The sequence below is a fragment of the Lemur catta genome, chromosome 13 (genome assembly GCF_020740605.2).
Source record: "Lemur catta isolate mLemCat1 chromosome 13, mLemCat1.pri, whole genome shotgun sequence".
NCBI classification, from domain to species: domain Eukaryota; kingdom Metazoa; phylum Chordata; class Mammalia; order Primates; family Lemuridae; genus Lemur; species Lemur catta.
The window spans coordinates 19,901,456-19,916,393 of NC_059140.1; the positions used below are offsets into that span (position 1 = coordinate 19,901,456).

At 39.6% G+C, this 14,938-nt stretch overlaps 1 protein-coding gene across 4 annotated transcripts in view; it reads right to left on the reverse strand.

The window, feature by feature from the left end:
* TPP2 (tripeptidyl peptidase 2) overlaps positions 1-13,421 on the reverse strand; it is a 72,809-nt gene extending 59,388 nt beyond the window's left edge. For 2 of the 4 annotated variants that reach the window (XM_045567544.1, XM_045567546.1), the window contains exons 1-2: positions 13,155-13,397; positions 6,338-6,466 (exon numbers count right to left, since the gene is read on the reverse strand). In XM_045567544.1, coding sequence (XP_045423500.1) covers positions 6,338-6,466; positions 13,155-13,319 — 294 coding nt within the window. In that variant the 5' untranslated portion in view covers positions 13,320-13,397. Of the gene's footprint in view, positions 1-6,337; positions 6,467-13,154 lie in introns of those variants that run through there. The other 2 variants (XM_045567543.1, XM_045567545.1) reach the window with 2 other exon arrangements.
* Positions 13,422-14,938: the final 1,517 nt, after the last annotated feature.

A 14,938-nucleotide genomic window follows, 5' to 3' on the forward strand; every position in this document is an offset into this window, starting at 1 on the left:
AGATGAAGTTACTTTTGGTTTCTTTAAGAATCAAACCTTTACATTTGACCATTTAAGTTGTTATCTTTAAAATGGTTCTAATTACATGGTAGTACAATGTAATAAGACTGATTCTCATATTATATACATAATCTCTAATTATCAGTTACACCTCATTTCTCCAACTCTCTTAAAGAATGGATGTCTAACAAATAGAACATTTTAGTGAGCCAAGTATCATCTGAGTGTTATTGTACTAGGCAGTGAAGTCCTTTTAGAGGTGTATTCTTTTGCTTCAAAACGATTTCAGCCATGCCAACCTCATGCACTCATGTGTCCTCTGGCTATCTCTTCATCTAAATACTGTGCTAAATCTGGCTGGGTCATTCATCATGCCTGGATTTACCTTTTTTTAAAAAAAAAATATTTAAGGCTAAATACTGATTTAAAAAAACGACTTCAAGTTAAACGTGGTAAAATTAAAAAAGCACTGTGTTCCCTTCTAAAATGCTCCTAAAATTAGAATAAAGGAGGGAAAGGAGGGGAAAAACACCCAAAAACCAAAGGGACAAAGAGAATAGGAAATTAAGACCTTAGAAGCTCACATTTTGAAGGCTTCAAAGTGAAAAGAAGGCACTAAAAATTAGTGGGGAAATTGTGGAATATTAATATATGGTGTTGGGGCAACTGGGTCTTCTTATGGGAAAGAGAAAATAGAACTCCTATTTCAAACTAAGCATATAAAATCAATTCCCAGGTGAATTCTAGAACAAATATGAAAAGAAAAGCTGTAGGACTTTTTAGAATATCAGAGAATATTTTCATCATTATGAGGTCAGGAAAGTTTTTTTGACATAAAAACCCTAATCAAAAAGGCAAAGATTGATAAAACATCATACATAAAGTAAAAATACAAGTACAGAATGGGAAAAGACACCTGTAACACATATAATCAAAGGACGGGTAAATGGATTATATAAAGAAATCCTACAAATCAGTAAGAAAACAACAAACAATTCATTAGCATAAAAAAGGCAAATGTACTTTAATAGGAACTCAGTGCAAATGTCTAAACATACTAAAAAGCACTTAATCTCAGCAGAAATTAGGGAAATGCAAAATTGAAACTATGATGTGATATGCCTGGATTCCCAGCATATTTTCAAAAATTAAAAGTTTGAACATACCAAGTGTTAGAAGAGTAGTACAACTATTGAAACTCTTACACACTGCTAGCAGAAGTGTGTTTTAATATAAACACCTGGAAAAACTGGCACGGTCTAGTGAAATTGTATCCCTGTGACTTAGCAATTCCACCCCTAGGCACACGACCTGGAGATGTCCACACATGTGTGCACAGGATACCTATACAACAGCGCAGAATGGACCAAATGTGGTATGTGCAACCATGGCATACTACACTGCAACGAAACCGAATAAACCACTGTTACACTTAACAATACAGGCGAAGATTACAAATCTCACAAACACCACCAAGGGCGAGAAGACATAAAAGGATATAGAAATGAGACTGTCATGTAAAGTTGAAAAATAGGCAAAACTAACAATACATTTTATGTGTCCACATAGGTGTGGTAAAACCACAAAGGAAAGCAAAGAAATTATTATCACAAAAGTCAAAATAGGTTATGATAGGAGAAAACGCAGGAAGTTTCTGAGGTAAGACAATATTGTTAGTCTTGATCTATGGGGTAGATACAACTGTGTTAGCTTTAATTGTTCATTAAACTGTACAGATGTGTTTTATGTACTTTATGTATGTATATTTTACAATAAAAAGTTTTAATGTTCTATTCACTTTTTTCCTTTTACTTATGAGAGTACCAATTGCCCAAAGTAACTTACCACTAGGTTTTTCAAGGAGGCCTTGGAATATCACCATCCTAAGAATGAGACTACTAAAATGTTCAAAGCACCTAACTAGTTGATCTTAAACTGGGCGATGAATAAGACATCACCTGTCAGCAGTTTATGGGGCTATTTAAAAGATGGGGAAATAGAATATACATTTAATTCATTTTAAAGCATGACTAAATCAAAGAAACTGGAAGACTTTATTGTGCTGCTTTTTGTTGTGTACTAAAGAGTTGGACAGATTCAACTAGCTAGAATCCCTGTGAGTAGTGATTCTTCTTTTTAATGACTACTGCAAAATATATGAACACCTGCACATCTTTGGAAAAAAAAATAACAGAACATGTGTGTGGGTACATTTTATATATGGATGGAGAGGGGAGTTGTAACCAAAAAGACTGGTGGAAAGTTGGTACGAGGAGCAATTAGACTCCCACTGCCCCATCCCACATCCTGCCTAAACTTCACCCACCAGGCAACTCTCCCTATTTGAACCAGAGAGATGCTAGGATGTTAATTTTCTGAAGAGGTTTACATAGCAAAGGAGAGAGAGGCCCAGGGGTATAGCTCAGTGGCACAGCATTTGACTGCAAAGGAGAGAGATGAGACATACTGAAGAGTCTTGCCATGAAATCACCCCAAGCGCCTTCCACGGCATGACTCCCTGAATAACAGCGGCCAAGTTTCTCTCTCACTCTTCCTCCTAAACCTCAGGCAAAACAGGCTAAGGTCCTCTTTCAGGTAACTGAGCATATCAGTGGGGGAAAAAAATACTGCAGACTGACATTCTGGGGTCCCCCCCAAAACATTGTTGTTACCCTACAGTGAAACCCACTGCCAAAATATGCTTCACAAGCAAAGAGAACTTCCAATCACCGTTCCTTGTGCTTTGCTAAATACATAAGAGACAGCCATGGATAACTAGACACCTGAGGAAAACATCTAAAGTAAAAAGCAGAGAATAAGGAAAGAGAAAAGGAAGAGGAGGTTGCCCAGAAAGGAGGAGGAGGAGGAAGAGGAGAAGGGTGAAGAAAAAAGGAAAAAGGAGAAGAGAAAGAAGCAGATGAGGGGACTAACAGGAGAAAAGGAAGAGGAGGGAAGAAACAAAGAGCAAACAACTTTAAAGACAATAATTAATATTCTCATAGAGATAAAATGTTGCATACATGAGATAAAAATATGCTCTGAGTGAAAATAAAGGGGCTTTTGCAATTAAAAATAGGCAAAATTGAACAAAGTTTACACAAGGGCTAGAAGACAATGTTGAGAAAATCTTGGAAATCTCTCAAGAAGGAAAAAAACAAAAGCAGTGAAGAAAAGGTGGAAAAACACGAAAACTGAAGGATCAGTTCAAGAGGTCCAATGTCCAATTAACAGGAGTTCCAGATAAAAGAACAGCAAAAACAATAGTGAGGAAGTTATCTAAGAGATGATGCAAAAGAATTTTTCAGAAATAAAGGACCTGCGAGTTAAACCCTCTTCATCCACATATTAATTCCACAAATAAAGACTAAGACTAGGGAAAAAACTCAAGAAATAAAAAGCATTAGTGTATTACTTAAAACACTGAAAATAATTTAATGTACCAAAACTTAAGCCCAGTGGAGTCAAAATCAGCAAGGGCGAGATGGGACAAGGGACTTAACTTTTCTTGTTAGAAGCCTAGTAGAAATATTTATCTTTTCAAACTATGCAGACATATTGAACATAATTAAAAATTAAATTAAAAAACCCAAAATGATGAGCTTAGAATTCTTAACAGTAGAGCTAAAGAAATCTGTCAAGACCAACCTTATCAATTTTTAAATTTTATACGTTAGCAATATACGCGGGTATATATAATTCTACCTTTGAGCACTAATGATATTATTAGTTCATGTGGTTTATCTAAAGCATGGGTTACTAGAGCTATTTTAAAATAAATGGTTGAGAAGAATATTTATATGGTTCTAAATCTGTATGACTTACTAGGAATGCTCTCTAGTTTCCTAGAGTAAACATAACTCACAGCAATCCCAAGTTTCTCTTTGAAACATGTTCTAAATAACAAGGTTGACTGGGGAAAGACAGGTCAAAGTCTAGAGTAATCCAGAGGTGTGGAAACGAATTTCCCTGCAGTTTTTTTTTTTTCTTAATAAAAGCACATGGTCTCTTAACTCAGACTGCTATAAGAAAATACAGGGTGAGTGAGTATCCCTTATTTGAAATGCTTGGAACCAGAAGTGTTTTGGATCTCAGATTCTGGAATATTTGCATTATACATACAGGTTGAGCAAACCTAATCTGAAATATGAAATCTGAAAAATGCTCCAGTGAGCATTTCCTTTGAGCATAATGTTGATCCTCAAAAGAGTTTCATATTTTGAAGCATTTGGGGTTTTAAAGGGTTTTGGATTAGGGATACTCAACCACTACATATGATGCAAATATTCCAAAAACCAAAACACTCTGGTCCTAAGTATTTCAGATAAGGGATACTCAACCTGTACCATAAACTGGATGACTTTAACAATGGAAATTTATTTTCTCACAGTTCTGGAGGCTGGAAATTCCAACAAGGTACCAGCATGGTTGAGTTCTGGTAAGAGACTTCTTCCTGGCTTGCAGAGGCCGCCTTCTTGCTGTGTCCACACATATCCTAGAGAGAGCAAGCTCTCTGGTGTCTCTTCTCATGAGGATACTAATCTCATCCTAAGGGGCCCTACGCTCATGAGCTCATCTAACCTTAATTACCACCCAAAAAGGTTCAACCTCCTAATGTCATCATATTGCTGGTTAGGGCTTCAACATATGAATTATGCAGGGACACATTCAGTCCATAACACATGGAAAAGGAAGCAAAACTTGGATATTAATGCCTGTCATCTGCCCGTAATAGGCAGATTTCTAAGATGACCCAGGCCTTTGTTTAGTACCTCCCCTTAGTGAAGGCAGGACCTGTGAATATGAGACATCACTCCCATGATTATGGTATGGTATGTAATGTGGCAAAAGTAAAAAGATTTTGCAGATGCAATTAAGGACTTTGAGTTAATCAAAAGGGAGATTATCCTTGATGTGCCAGAACTTATCAGGTGAGCTCTTTAAAAGAGGAACTGGGTCCATCCCCAAGGTCAGAGATACTCCTGCTGGCCTTCAAGAAGCAAGCAATCACAAGTTTTACAGCTGCAAGGAAATGAATTTTTCCAACAATCAAATGAACTTGGAAGAGGACCCTGAGCTTCAGATGAGGCTTTGACCTTGACTGCAGTCTTGTGAGACCCTGGGCAGAGACCCATAAAACGCCATACCTGGACTCCTGACCCATGCAAATAGTGAGATAATAAATATAAAAATGTATCAGACTTTAAGTTGTTCAGCTTGTGACAATTTGTTACACAGCACAGAAAACCAATATGCTGCTATAATAAGTGTATCTAAAGGATAATGCCTAAACATAATTCAGATAGATGGGAAAAGTTAAACTATAGCTCTTCAGGATATCTAAATAATCACAATTTTATATTCCAAACTAATTCTGTTTGTTGCTTTAAAAGATAGAGCACCAAATCACAGTCAAATTCTTGCCATTCTCTATAATCATTAGCTAATATCTCATGATCTGCTCTATGCTTGTTTGTAATTATTTTTCATGTTTAGCTTACCCAAGTCCTTCCAGCAAGGACACAGAATAAGACAAAGCCAGTCATTTAAGTCTATAGCTATTACATCCTAAATGTGTTTTCATGGTCAAGTTTGCTGGGAATATTAGGAAGGGACAGGAAAAGATGAAGGCAAAACCATCATGCAATAGCTTTCTCCACCTTTCTATAGAATAGAATTTGGCAACCCCATTGAAAATAGTAACTCAATTCCAAGTACCTTTCCAAACAATAAAACAACGGCTTCTTCTAAGATGGCCCTAATGATCCACACCTACCGGTATTCATGCTCTTTGTGAAATCCTCTCTCCTTAACTGTGTGCTGGATTTATTGACTCACTTCCAATGAGTAGGATATAGTCAAGTAATAGATCGCCACTTCAAAGATTGCTTTTATAAAAAAGACTGTGACCTTCATTGTGGGCACTCTCTCTTGGATCCCTATTCACCTGAGTGATGGCAGGCAGCTGCCATATTGTAAAGCAGCATTGTGGAGAGGCCCATGTGGCAAAGAACCTAGGCCTGCCAATGACCACTTGAGTAAGCCTGGAAATGGAACCCTCGTCCCCCATCCAAGCGGAGCCTTCAGATGAAGCCACAGCTAACAGTTTGCAACCTCATGAGAGTTCTTGAACTAGAGGCACCCAGCTAAGTCACACCCAGATTCCTGACTCACCAAGACTGTGAGGTAATAAATATTTGCTGTTTTAAACCATGAGATTTTTGCGTAACTTGTTATACAGCTATAGGCTAATATCCTACCACCAAATGTAAGCTAAAAACATTAGATACTTTGAGGCAACAGTACAAAAAAAATTCAAAAAGAAGATAACAGCTCCAACCTTAAGCACTCTTCCTGAAAGACCAATAATTTCACCATCTTTTGGCTCGACCTCTGTAGCAGTATTCACATCACCACTTCCTGTTGTATCAATGATATCAATGATTTTTGGTTTTCCATCAGGTGTAACCTGAAAATTGAGACAATTAAAATATGAATTACAGATTTTAGACTTTTATCCTTAAAGAAAGCAACATAAACTCATATATAAGTGTGTGTGTATAAAATTTCTCACAAAATCTGCATTCATTTAAAAAAGAGAATTGAATTCTTTTAAGCCAAAGCCTGACAAATACTAATAAGAAAATTTAGTCCTGGAAACACCATAGGATCCTTCAAGTGGTTTCACACATTCACTTAAACATTTACTGAGCATTTATTATAGGCCACACCCTGTTTTAGGTACTGGGGCTACAGCAATGATCAACACACAAAAATCCCAGACCTCAAAGATCTTATACCTAGCAAGAAAGCAGTCAATAAACAAGTACATAAGATAAAGAACATGTTAGATGGTAATAATTACTATGGAGAAAAATTAAGCAGGGAAGGGAGATAGGTGGTGTGGGGCTTTCAGTTTTAAATCAGCAGGTCAAGGAAGGCCTGAGAAGATAACATTTGAGAAAAGATCTGAAGAAGGTGAGCTTTGGGCTGAACAAGTACAAAACTTTAAGGGAAAAAATGTTTAGTAACATTTAATGGCATCATTATAGGATGCCACACTAGCACCTTAAACACAACAAATCCGAAGTTGAAACTTAACATGACCTTCAAAAACCCATTTTTCTCCAGGCTTTGCCATCTCAGGAGTCACTACACACCCAGTTGCTAAAGCCAGAAACTTAAAAATCCTTCTCCGATTCTTTACTCCAGTTTACTCCTCACATCAAAGCTATCATGAAGTCCTGTTAATTATTTCTCTAAAACACAGTTCAAATCCATCTTCCCTTCTGATTTTCACTACCACTATTCTCACTCTTCAAACCATCATCAACTCTTGCCTTCATTATGTGGATCACCTCCTTAGAGCTTCCACCATTTGCCCCAACCAAATTAATGCAGGTTGAATATCTCTAATCCAAAAATCTGAAATCCGAAATGCTCCAAAATCTTTTTTAGAGCTAACATGACGCTCAAAGGACACATTTATCGGAACATTTCAGATTTTTGATATTTAACCTGTATCAAAACAAGCTATATTGTATCAGTCCTCTCCTTTAAACTCATCAATGGATTCATGAAGCACTCAGAATACTCCGTATAAAAAGTCCTGCACTACCTGACCCCTGCCACCCCAGTCACTCACAACTCTAACCACGCTGACTTCCTTTCAATTCCTGAAACATGACCAACTGTTTCCTGCCTCATGACTTTCTAAGCAGGGTCATTCTGCCTAGAATTCCCTATCCCTTCAACTGTTCTGCAGGATTCCACCTTATCTTTCAGTTTTCCATTAGTGTCATCCCTTCCTGATGACTTCCAGAGGTTGCCATCCTAAACGAGTATTCTTTCTCACCATACCTTGCTTCTTTCACAGCACGTAATTCAATTTCTAACTATACAGTTAGGTGATTCTTTATCTACTTCCTCAATTAGAATATAAAGCTCCATAAGGGCAAGAACTATGTCTATTTTATTCACCAACATATGCCCAATATCTAGCAGTGCTTGTTAGGCACTCAAATATTTATTTAATTATTGCATGACCTGACATTAATTACTTAGCGCTAAGAAAGACTGATTTTTATGAGGTATGGTGTCTTGTCAGCCCACAAATTTTCATTTGAGCCATAACACCGCTACAGGTAACAGTAATACTACATTGTCATACTGTTTTTGTGGGGGGCGGGGAATCATTTCTAGGCTACTTCTGGATTAGCTTTGCAAAAGGAATTTGTTGCATTCAGGATGCATGCACCGAGTTACCAGCAGGAATCAGACATACAGACAGAGACTGAAAAAAGATGACACCAACCCTCAATAAAGAAACAGGAACATAAAAAATGTCAGCAGTGTGAAAGAGCAAAGTCTTCAGACTCCTCTTTCTCCTGGAGAATTCCTAATTTTTAAGACAAAGCTTAATGCCTATTTCTGTGAGTCTTTCTGACCAACATGCACCCCTCCCCAACACCAAGTATTTCCTCTGCAATATCCTCAAAGCTTTGGAATTAAGGGTATACCCCACAGAAGGAGAAAGAAATGTGGAGGAAACAAAGCACACACATTTTTTTCTTTACAAGACAAAGCAAGGGAGTAGCTAGCTAGTGGACCCCAAATGTCTCTTCAATTATGTTGCCACAGAAAAACTGAGGGCCTGATAGCTTCAAGTGCCACAAAGGCCTCCCAGGTACAGCTGTTACTTTTATGTACGGTAATTCTTAAGTTGGATGTTTACTTCTTGGGAGCTGTCTACAGCAGTAACAAATGAGAATTCTAATACTCAGAAGGCTCGAAGTCATAATTTTTTAAAACAATCACTGTGGAAACACTAAACCGTGATACAATTACGACAAAACTTAAATCAGATACTGATTTGAAGAGATGGGCTATGTATCTCAAAAAATAAAATAAAGACAAATGTAAGGAAAAAAAATCTACCAAAATGAAAATGGAAACAATTAACAGGAATACTACCCTGTAAACTAGCTAGGTCATGTACTAATAATGTGAGAAAATACTTTAAAATGTATTCCAAATAAGTACATAATTTGAAAGATACACAATTAGCACTAAGAACACAAATCATCCATTTTTATATTCTCATTCAATGAGCAAACTTCAGTGACTTGAGATCAAGAATAACAAGTGGTCACTAACAAGTCAGACAGATCTCTCTGATTAGAAACCTCATTATCAATATGTGCACAAAGGAAAAAATGCCTAATGGGATTTAGTGGCTTATTTACCATCTATTTCCACAAGCTTTACTTACAAGGATCTCTCTCTCTCTCTCTAAAAATTCTCATTAAAAGTTCTTTTTTTGTTTTTCAGAAACAGGGTCACACTGTGTCACCCACCTGGCACAATCATAGCTCACTGCAACCTCAAACTCCTGGGCTCACGTGATTCTCCTGCCTCAGTCTCCTGAGCAGCTGGGACTACAGGTGTATGCCACCATGTCTGACTAATTTTTTTTATTATTTAGAGATGGAGTCCTATGTTGCCCAGTCTGGTCTCAAACTGCTGGCCTCAAGTGATCCTCCCACCTCAGCCTCCCAAAGTGCTAGGATTACAAGTCTGAGCCACCACACCCTATTCTGTAACTTTTACTCTGAGAACATAGCGATGAACAAATAAGAAATCTTTGCTTTCAGGAAACTTACTATCAGTTGGGAAGACAGATGAGTGGAGAGATAATGACAATACAGAACAACAATTAATAGAAGTAAGGACAATATGAAGCATATAAGAACACAAAACACAGCTTGGAGGAATGAGGGAAAGCTAAGTGAAAGAGAGGTAATAAAATTAGTAACCAATTATATATATAATACATAACTTACTGTACTCTTTACTATATTTTAGTGAATGTAAAAATAGATTTTTATAGGACTACTTGTAACCTTTTACTCCACAAGGAAATGCTCCTTCATTGTGCACATATATATATATTTTTCCATTCAATGAAAACATTTAACATTATAAGCACATTTCATACAAAATGAATTTTGATATATGGTTTCAAAGAATGTTAACCAGGAAAAAGGTACATAAACAGAAATACTGAAATGACGTATTTTAAACGTTACTGGGGGATAAGAGCAAATTGCTATGAGAAAAAAGGGGAAAAAAATGCTAAATAACTGTCAGCAGGGATCATCTTTGAAGCTTCAGGCCCTAACGTAATGGCTGGTATGTACACATAACTATATGGAGGGGGGTGGATTTAAATCAGTTGATTTCCCAAAAAGTAATGGGGTCAAGAACCAGCTGGGTCTTAATGGATTAAGCGGTTTACAGGTGATCGTAGAAGGCTTGCAGAAAGATTATACACCACATGCAAACGCATGTGTTGGGAAAAAGACCTGAAACATCTGGGTGAGTGGAAAAGCATGAAAAGTTCAGGGGAGAGGCACAGGATGAATGATGGGGGATGGAGGGGTGATGGGCAGAAGAACTGAGGCTGCAAGAGGTGAGGCTGCTAGTGTTGAATGGTGAAGGGCCTTATATACAAAGTTCACATTTTTTGGATTTGTATGCAAAAGCAAGTGGGATTCCAAAATGGTTTTGTTTTTTTAAGGTAAATAACTTTGGCATTGTGACGGACAGATCAAAGAGAAGCAGGACTGGTGGCAGGGAGACCTCCTAGCTACTACATATATATATTCTGATCTAGTCCAAGTTCCATTTTGTCTGTGAAAAACAACCGTTCCAGCTCTCACTGGCTGTCACTGCCTCCCATTGCCCAATCTCTGTAACAGTTACAGTCTGCAAGACTACATCATTGAACACAACCTTTGGCACCTGGCAGGTGCTTGAATATTTGCTGAGAAAATAATTATTTATGTAATTATTCCTTCTCTCGTGCTGTCCACTCCCCACCTCCCCAACACACACTTTTAACATGTCCAGAGAGCTGTCACAAAAGAACTGGGCCCAAGAAGTCATCAAAGAATGATACAACCCACTGTGTTCTTGAAAGTTTTCACTTGTGCCTCTAGTCCTTTTCTCAGATGTTACCTGGCTTTCCAAGTGGCCATTTCAGCCTCCTTTTCCTATTTCATTCTTTCCTTCCTTTTAATTTCTATTTACCTTCTAATCTTAATGATGTATACACAGATCTCAAGATAAATTTCTCAGAGGTAAGAGGGAAAAATTCCTTACAAATTCACTCATGTTTACAAGCCACCTTACTGAATTTCTTTTCACCAGTTGTGTTTAGATCAGTATCAGAGAGTTAAAAGTTGTTAGAAGATAATGAGTTATGTTTTCATTTGATTTTAATATTTTAGTGCTTGAATATTTATGTTATTACATGCAAAATCTAACACATATTTACCCTTCAGATAACTGATTAAAGATTCAGCATAAACTCCTACTAAATATCCTTGCTTGAAAAAATTAGTGTTTAATACTTTCCCTGAGCACTTTAAAAAATCACATGTAATTTATCCTCCCATAATCAATTTTCATAGCAACTCTGTGGGGTGAAAAGCATTGTTACTTTAAAGAGAGTAACAGAATAATCTGATTTGCAGATCTGGAAATTGTAGGAACAAATTTCTATGTAACGGTACTTCTCCAAACTTTTCTGATCCTCTTATTATCCTGACAAAAGAACCAGTGAACCACTTATCCCAGCTGTTCTCCTCCCACTTATCCTATAAAAAGTAAACACACTCCACAGCAGAATGGAAAGCATTATTACTCTGAAATAAAGCCTCAATGAGGTGACGGCTGTCATTATTTCAAGTCTTAAGAGTTATTAACAACAACTATATAACCACAGTTAGCAGGAGGGAACACATCACCTGCTCCTTCTAATTCCTTAAAGATGTGTGTTGTACTCCACAGAGGTGCTTCTGAAAAATTAACACCAGGAAGCAAGATTTCCCGAGGGTTTCTATACTGTCAGACTGCCCCCCATCATTACTTCCTGACTTCCAAAATGCTGCCTCAGTTATCAGAGAGCACAATAAAGGATCCAGAGAAGGGACATTGGGGGCAGTAGGAAGAAAATTATTAAACCTCAGTGTTTAGTGCAGAAAGGGGGATAACATACACAGATGAGCAACAGATAAAAAAGAGTGATGAGCATACAGTAGGATTAGACAGGGAAGACTCTGAGACATGGATCTTGAACATGGTGAAATTTTGTTTATCATTAGATTTCCGTAAAAGGCTACATTACAAAAATTAAACTTTAAAGCCTTTAAACCGAACGTTTTTAACTGAGAAACAAATTTTTTTCTAAAAAATTACCTTTCGGTGTAGTATCCTGATCTAAATATTTTACAGCTGCCTAAGGCAAAACTAAAATTGTGATTAAAGCATGTCATCTTATGTTTTTGAGGTTTAAATAAAAATACAGAAACATAATTTCATAAGGCCCTCAAAGTTCGCAAACAACAAACTCAACTGGATTCTTCTCAGGTCAACGAAGACTATGCCACAAGATTGAATGACCCTAAGCAAATACACTGCAGATCGTTTAAAAATAGAATACACAAATCTACCAGAAGAAACAATTCCGGAAGTAGATAACTTTATCTTCTGAAACCCGGCTTTTGAGTTTAAAGACTATTCTTCCCAAAACCAAATCTCCCGAATCCTAAAAATTAAATTCTGATAGGTCATTTGCCTATCTGTTTTCTCCCCCCCCACCCCAATGATAAAATTGTAAAATTTTTGTTTGAAAATATCCGGCAAGGACCGGTGCTCAAGACACGAGGGACCTGCAGAGGAAAGCGGCGTGGTGGGAAGGAGCCCCGAGGTGTCCGGCCTGGCAGTGCCTAAGCAAGAAAGAAGGGGCATCGCTGGGGTGAAAAGCGGACCCAGGCTCCCCCAACCAGCTGCGCCAAGCACACTGCTTTTGTCTGGGCCACGAACGGCCCAGCCCGGGCGCCCAGGCTCTGGGCCGTCGCCCAACCTGCGCGTTCGGCGCTCGGACGCCTCCGGGGCCCCTTGGCGGGCGCGAGTCCCTCTCGCACCCGGCTCTGCTCTCTGCCTCCTCCCGGCGCCCAGCTCTTGGCGCTACCAACCCCAGCACAGGCTCGGCCGCAAAGTGGGGCTTCGGCCCGCCAGGCTCCGAGACTGGGTCCTCGCCCGCGTCCCGGTCCCCTGCGTCCCCGCGCCCGGGCCCTCGGGGGCTGCCTCACCTGCATGCCGGGAGCCCCGGGGTCGACCCCTGTGTCCAGGACGGCGATGAGCACCCCCCGCCCGTCATACTCCGGGTAGCGGCAGAGGAAGGAGGCGGCCCCGGTCTCTTTCTTTGGCAGGAGACCGTGAAAAGGGAAGGGCTCCTCGGTCGCGGCGGTGGCCATGGATGCAAGCTAGAGGACGAGGAAGAGGCAAACTGCCAGGCTGCGCGCGGACAAGCTGCGCGAGGACACCCGGGTGGCCGCGGGTCGTAGGCGGGGGCGAGGGGCGGGGTCAACACGCCTCCACCAATCCCGGCCCGCCAGAGGTAGGAGACCAATCACACGCTGCTACGTAAGCCAACGGCGCCGCTCTCGGGAGCTAGGCCCGAGTGCTGCCCAGGCTGCAGTGGAGGGGGCGGAGTCTGAGTGTATTACTAGAGGGTTCCGCTTTCGATCCTGGGGTCTTAAAGAGACCCACACTTGGGATTTTTAGGAAAGCGCAAGCCTCCTAGCAAAGGCCCTGGTGTCCCGGACCGAAACGCTCTCCGAGAGACTGGGAAGGAAATGGACCACCAGCCAGGAGTAGCGGGAACCCTCCGTCTGGCAAACGAGGTTTCCGAACTTGAGGTGGTGGCTGAAACTTTTCCGTGCGGCTGCTGCGGGTCCCAGCCCCAGTGTGCTGACCCGGGGAAAGGGAGCCTGCTGATACCGGCGAAATCCCTAGACCTACGTTTTTGAAAGATCTTAGATTCAGTGGTGTAGGTTTGGGGTTCCCCTGTCTGGTTGTGCCCCTTCGATGGCGGTGGGGGGAACGAAGAATAGGGTGGGGATAGGCGATAGTTTCAGTCAACAGGAAGTGGGTTGTTGGCCATTCTGTCGCCTTTGTAGCCTGTAACAAAGCACGAGACTGAAATGGGCCCCTCCTATCCTCATTGCCTACCCTTGGCTTCCGGGATTTCGAAAAAACATTCTTTTTCTTTCTTAAATTAGAGTTCCTGATTGCTCCTTACGGCTCTCAGCTCAGTTTGCAGTTTTTCAGATTCACAGTGACTGCCATCTAGTGCACCAGGCTGCACAGTGGTCTTCTAATGATCTTTATGTCTGCGTTCATGCCAGAGTAATGCCTGTTTTTGTGCCATAGACCCCTTTGGCAATCTAGCGAGGCCTGTTTCTCAGAGCAATATTTTTAAAAAGATAAAATGAAATATGTAGGATTACAAAGGAAATAAATTATATTGAAATATAGTTATCAAAAATATTAGAGCCAATTTGTTATATAGCCATAGTTTCATACGTGAGTATGGAGTTATGTGTGTGCTGGTTTTCGCATTAAATAACAAGAGCTAGCGCCAAGTCTAATAAAATACCGTACTTTCAAAATGGTGAACATAAATATTTTGAAATATTTGTAACAACTGCACTGTAAGAAACCGATTTTTGTTGGTAACGGTAACTAACAGCTAATACTGCTCTGGTTATTGACTACATTCGTAATTGAGGGAAACATTTAATTAAGAGGTTACCCCTTGTATTCTATCTGTGGACACTAAGTTAAGAATGCCTGAAGGGAAGCTCTGTATATGCCAGTTTCCAACGCACAGTATCTAGGAGATCCTCCACGAAGTCTCAAAAACTGCTCTACGGCTGTGCAATGGTTTAAACTGATTCCTTGACCATTTATTCATTCCATAAGCCTTAGAGAAGCATGTTCTCTTTAGTGGAGAGGAAAAGGAGAAAAGTTAATGTTTTCCTTCTTATTCTCAACTATGTTTATATTATTTCTAGGAAAGAACTTCAAATTA